The 6000-nt window shown below is 53.5% G+C and overlaps 1 protein-coding gene across 1 annotated transcript; it reads right to left on the bottom strand.

The window, feature by feature from the left end:
• Positions 1 to 1693: 1693 nt before the first annotated feature.
• CDA (cytidine deaminase) lies at positions 1694 to 4211 on the bottom strand. The gene is made up of 4 exons (XM_032708748.1): positions 3990 to 4211; positions 3569 to 3680; positions 3253 to 3307; positions 1694 to 2524 (listed from the first exon to the last, which is right to left on the bottom strand). Exons 1-4 carry the CDS (start codon positions 4162 to 4164, stop codon positions 2411 to 2413), a joined length of 456 nt encoding a protein of 151 aa, XP_032564639.1. The 5' UTR covers positions 4165 to 4211; the 3' UTR covers positions 1694 to 2410.
• Positions 4212 to 6000: the final 1789 nt, after the last annotated feature.

Here is a 6000-nt window from a genome sequence, read left to right as displayed (position 1 = left end):
GCCGGAGGGCGGGGACAGGGGAGAGCGGGGCCAATGGGGAGGGAGACCACGCCCACGGGCAGTGCGAGGCCACGCCCACAGAGGGCACGGGACGGGGATGGGGAGAAAAGGGAATGGGGAATGAGGCAGGGAATGGAATGGGGTGTGGAATGGGGAATGGGGCAGGGAACGGGGTATGGAATGGAACGGGGAATGGGGCAGGGAATGGGGTATGGAATGGGATATGGAAAGGAATGGAGAATGGGGCAGGGAATGGGATATGGAATGGAATGGGGAATGGGGCAGGGAATGGGATATGGAAAAGAATGGGGAATGGGGCAGGGAATGGGGTATGGAATGGAACAGGGAATGGGGCAGGGAATGGGATATGGAATGGAACGGGGAATGGGGTATGGAATGGGGTATGGAATGGAACGGGGAATGGGGCAGGGAATGGGATATGGAATGGAACGGGGAATGGGGCAGGGAATGGGATATGGAATGTAATGGGGAATGGGGCAGGGAATGAGGAATGGAGAAGGGAAGGGAATGGGGAATGGAGAGGGGAAGGGGATGGGGCAGGGAATGGGATGTGGAATGAGGCATGGAGTGGGGCATGGAGTGGGGTATGGAATGGGGCATGGAGTAGGGGCAGGGAATGAGGCATAAAATAGGGCATAGAATAGGGCAAGGATTGGGACATGGAGTGGGACAGGGAATGGGGCATGGAATGTGGTATAGAATGGGACAAGGACTGGGGCAGGGAAAGAGGCACAGAATAGGGCATGGAATAGGGCAAGGAATGGGACAGGGAATAGGGCAGGGAATGTGGGATGGAGTGGGTCATGGAATAGGGCATGGGATGGGGCAGGGAATGGGACAGGGAATGGGGCATGGAATGGGACAGGGAATGGGGCAGGGAATGGGGCATGGATTAGGGCATGGAGTAGGGCATGGACTGGGGCATGAAATAGCGTATGGAATGGGAGGGCATGAAGTGGGACATTGAGTGGGGCATGGAATGGGGCATGAAGTGGAGTATGGGGCAGGGCAGGGAGCAGGACATGGGGCAGGGCAGGGAGCAGGGCAGGGAGCAGGACATGGAGCAGGGCAGGGAGCAGGACACGGAGCAGAGTGCAGCCCAGGTACAGCCCTGTGCAATGCAGGGCATGGAGCAGGGCACAGCTGGGTGTGCCTTGTGCTTGGCAGGGCATGGAGCGGGGCACAGCACTGACCTGGGCACAGCACAGAATCACAGGATCATGGAATGGTTTGGGTTGGGAGGGACCTTAAAGACCATCTCATCCCACCCCCAGCCACAGGCAGGGACACCTTCCCCTAGCCCAGGTTGCTCCAAGCCCCGTCCAACCTGGCCTTGGACACTTCCTTGGACACTTGTGGATGAGGCAGCCACAGCTTCTCTGGGCAACCTGTGCCAGGGCCTCCCCACCCTCATTGTAAAAAGCTTCTTCCTCACATCTAAATCAACCCTCTTTTAGTTTAAAACCACTATCCCTTTAAAAGACCTGCTAAAAAGTCTGCCCTCATCTTTATTATATCTTTATTATAAGTCCCCTTTAAGGCACATGAAGGGGCTCTAAGGTTGAACCTCATGATATTCCCATGTCACATCCACTGCCCCTTGGCCCTGCCTGGCAGCAGGACAGCCCAAGGACCCCATTCCCTGTGTTCCATCACTTGCTACTGCAGGAGATAAACCAGAACAGCTTTTATTTGGCTTGGGCATGGGCTGAAATGCCCAACCCAGCATTGGTTGGGAAATATCACACATTCATTTGTCATTGTGCATAGTTAAATCAATAGTACAATCAGCAAATGGCACTACTCTGGAGGCACAAAACTCTGCAGAAGCAATCAAAAATCCTTCATTCTCTTCTCCCCCATAAAAGGAACAAAAGTAAGAAAAACAAGCTGGAGAGAAATGAGCAAAGGACAAGCTCAGTGCAATAACCATCCCATTCCAGCAATCCACCTTATCTGGGCCGGCTCATTAATTACTGCTGGGGCTGATGGAGCTTTTCCTTTTGGCTTTCTTCTTTCACCTCTCTTCAGAGCTGAAGAATCCAGAATTTTCCCAAGCAATGATTTTGCATTATTTAGGAGTTGTTTCTGTATCAACAAGCCCGAACTTGAGCCATGCATCAAACTCAACTCCTTCCTTGGCTACAAGGATATCTGGACATTTTTTAATAATAACAGGGAATTTCTGTGATTTGATTTTGTTGTTTCCTCAGGGGGAGGTGGAGCCAGTGTCTGTGAATCAACACTGAATCAGAAGATGAGAGGAACAGCACTACAAATGCATTTCCAGTTGCGTCTTCCCCAAAAAGCCGCTTACACACCAAGGAAACTGGGGAAAACCATCCTCCTCTGCTGCCCCAGGGGCAAAGGATGGTGCTGGCCATGCTGGTCACACCTTCTTCAGGTCCTCAGGGCCAAAGGAGAGTGGCAACAGCTCCTCCAGCCTCTTGACAATGTAGGTGCCATCTGCTTTGGTCAGGTAGACATCCCAGTCCGTGCCAAACTGGAGGAGAAGAGTGGGGAGAAGAGCCTGATGAGGGAGAAGAAGGAGAAGGGAGAACCTGCACTTCTTCCCCAAATCACTCCTATAATCCTTTATTTTTAGGTTCAGGGGGAGCATCCCCCTCTATTGCATGGATTTTGGGTTGGCTTATCAGCATCAGTCCCTTAGAGGATATTTTGGGCTCAGATCCTGTGTTTTTGCCCCCCAGGGTGAGCCCCGATGCCTCCAAACTTCCTGAATCCCACCCTCGAGCCAAGCCCCACAACCCATTAAATATTAACCACCCAAAAACGGGCTGTGGGTGCTGGGGTGCCTGTGGGGAGGAGGGAAGTGAGAGAGGGATGGGATCTGCGAGAAGCTCAGCTTTTCCAGGAAACCCCCTGTTTTCAGGCTTGCCAGAGGTGGAGCAACGACTCCAGGGCCAAACTCTGCACCTGGAGGAACAAAACCCCCTGGGAAGGGGGAGCTAATGGATTCCCACCAAGCACCCACTCACATGGAATAGGGAGGAATATCCCTTTCCCAGCAGATAATGCAATTTGAGGAGCCTGGAGCCAGCCCTGGGGCTGAGGATGGGAGACTGCACCCCCCTTGGCACCTCTGGGTGTTTTAGGGGGAGATGCCTGGGGCCAAGGGATGATGTCTAGGGTCAAGTGATCTTCTCTGGGGTCAGGGGGTGGTGTCTGGGGTCAGGGGGTGAGACACAAAGCCCCCACAAGAGCCGTCACCTCTCTCATCACTTGTCTGCAGGCGCCGCAGGGTGTGATGAAGTCCCCCATGTCACTGCCAAAGGAGAAGGGCACAGAGCTCAGTCCTGAGGTCAGAGGAGGGGGGAACACCTGCAGAAGACCTTCATGCACCAATAAATACGGAGCTACAGCAGATTTCCCCCCCTAATTCCTCCAAAAAAAACAAGCAAAAACTTTCTTTCCCTCCCAAAAGCTGGGGCTGCTGCTGCAGAATCTGCCCACGGGGTGCTCTGGAGGTTTTCCTGGTATCCCCCCATCCCGTCCTTCCCTGTTCCAGCTCTCAGAGCACCCTTACCTGGCGATGGCCATGGCCTTGAAGCTGGTGTGCCCCTCCGAGATGGCTTTTTGGATGGCAGCTCGCTCAGCACACATCCCCAGGCTGTAGCAGGCGTTCTCCACGTTGCACCCTGTGGGGAAAACCCCCAGCACCAGCCACCCCAAACACCACCAGGGAATTTTTTTTAATTTTGTTGTTGTTGTTTTTAGGGGAATTTGCAAAGAAAAGCCAGTTTCCCTGCTTCCCTTATTTATTCCCTGTACTTCCCCATTCACCGTGATCTTTGGCTCGCTCCGGGCTGGCGGCTGCCAGGAGGCAGCGGGGGAAGGACACACAACACCAACACCCCGGGATGACCCCGCTACACCCCCGTGCACTCCCAAAAGGTCGCTGGGGGCTCCCAAAAATCCCAGGGCGGGGTCTTAGGGCCACGACTTACCGGAGAAGATCTCCCCACCCGCCGTGAGCAGTGCAGCTCCCACCGGGAAGCGGCTGTAGGGGCAGTAGGCACAGTTTTTGGCCTCCCGGCTGCGGCGCAGCAGGAGCTGGAGACGGTCCCCCTGGGGCTGGCCCGGGGGCACAGCGGGGGCTGAGCGCTGCCCGCTGCCCTCCATGCCTGCACCGGTCTGCCCTGCCCGCTGACGCCGCAGTTAAATATTTCCTTGCCTGGAAAACAGGCCGGCCAGGACTGCGGGATAACGCCCCGGCGCACGGCCGAACCCCAGGAAGCATCCCTAGGGACAGCCCTGGCCCCCAAAGCACCACGCTCAGGGAGTCCCACATCCCCTCCCTGCCTGCTGTCTCACTTTTTCCAGTTTATCCCGGGTTTTGTTTTCTACTTCCTCCTTCCCCTGTCCCGGCAGAGCATTTTTCCGCTGCTGTCTCGCAGATTTTTTCCTTCCCAGTTCAAAACTGGTTCTGTGACTCCAGGGGAAAATGTCACTAAGTCTTTCGGGGGGGGGGGGCAGGAACAACAGCTCCTGATCAGTGAGATCAAAAGAAATAAATTAATTTGATTGAAAGCATTAAAAATAATATCTCCATGTATCACATTTTCCCAGGACTTTTAGCTACAGGCAGCAGGGAAATCTGGCTGAAGACACAGGTAGTGAAAGCCCCTTTTGGGATGCCCTTATGCTGGAGCCCAAATTCAGGTCTGCTGGTGCTTCCATGGGAATCGCCCCTGGCAGGGTAAAAGGGCTCCTGGGTGATCAGCAAATTGCTTTTTAATTAAAGATTTCTCTATTTTCCCCTGGCCCGAGGAGCTTCCTGCCCCACTTTCTATCTGCAAGGACGGGTGTCACAGCCCCCAGAGATGTATCACTGGGATTTTTGTCCGGTTTGCTGAATTTTGGGAGGATTTTGACCTTACCTGCAGGTTATGCCAGCAAATCTTGGTCCTGGGTCACTGCTGAGAAGCGGCATCCAAATTGGCAGTGGCTTCTGTTGGCATAGGAACTCTGGGAGCTGAGAAGGGAGCATGGGGCAGTGAGACCACCACAGGCACCCCAAGAAACCAAAGCTGGGATCCGTATTGTCCAGAGAATAACCAGGAAACCCACTTTCCTCACACTGTGTGAGTGCTTGTTCACTCTGGAACATAGCGATGACAGCTGGGTTCTTGCAAGGGCAGTCAGTCAAGGCAATAGGCAGTGAGAGGAGGGACTGACAGCCCTGAATCCTTTTCCTCGGCTTTCAAAGTGCAAATCCAGGTTGTTTTCCCGTATAAAATGAGCCACAGATTCTCTTGTGCCCCCACTCCAAACTCCATTACCCCAAAAACAGGGAGAAAAAGGGCAAACCAGTCCCAGAGCAGCTGAGGGGAGACACTGTGGGAGCAGATCAGAGCAGGGGGACCCCTCACTAAATAATGTGGGATGTACAGATAAAAGAGCTTTTGGGAAGGGTTTAGACCTGCCCTGTCAATATGAACACCGAGCAATTAAAGAGTCCTTACCTCTGTCAGTGAGGGTAACAGCAGAAGTAATGGGGTATAGAGGCTGGCATGGATGGAAACCTTGCTAATTTGCACTAATTCCCTAATTGCCACCTCCCCAAAACCATCTTTGCACCGGGATCAAACCCCACACCGTGTGTTTGCAGCAGAAAAGCTGAAAAACAGACAAATTCATACATTTTTTATTATTTTGGCTGTGAAAACCTCCAAGGCTGTCAAGGCCGCGGCAGTGAGAGGAGCGGGGCTGGTGCTGTCTGCCTGCAAAGCAGCTATTTTAAGGTTGTGTTTGCTTCACTCAAACCGTAGAAAATCTGGGAAGCTGCTGGGAAATGGCTTCCTGCTCCCTGCAACACCCTGCTCTGGTTTACCTCTCCAAATGGGCTAAAAGTGGGGGCACACAGTGTAATTTCTCCTCCTTTCTCCTCGTTATTTTTCCATCTCAAAGCAGCTGGAGCATCCCCAAGCCTGGGGGGTCTCCCTGCTGCATCTATAA

This window comes from Chiroxiphia lanceolata, chromosome 22 (assembly GCF_009829145.1).
Source record: "Chiroxiphia lanceolata isolate bChiLan1 chromosome 22, bChiLan1.pri, whole genome shotgun sequence".
NCBI lineage: Eukaryota > Metazoa > Chordata > Aves > Passeriformes > Pipridae > Chiroxiphia > Chiroxiphia lanceolata.
This window is presented reverse-complemented; position numbering and strand designations above follow the sequence as displayed.

Excerpts from the sequence above, each read along its gene's own strand:
- CDA (XM_032708748.1), bottom strand. The coding sequence starts at position 4,164 with ATGGAGGGCAGCGGGCAGCGCTCAGCCCCCGCTGTGCCCCCGGGCCAG. Across the intron at positions 3,308-3,568 it reads AAGGCCATGGCCATCGCCAG|TGACATGGGGGACTTCATCA; the intron begins GTAAGGGTGCTC and ends CTCCTTTGGCAG. Across the intron at positions 2,525-3,252 it reads GCAGACAAGTGATGAGAGAG|TTTGGCACGGACTGGGATGT; the intron begins GTGACGGCTCTT and ends CTTCTCCTCCAG.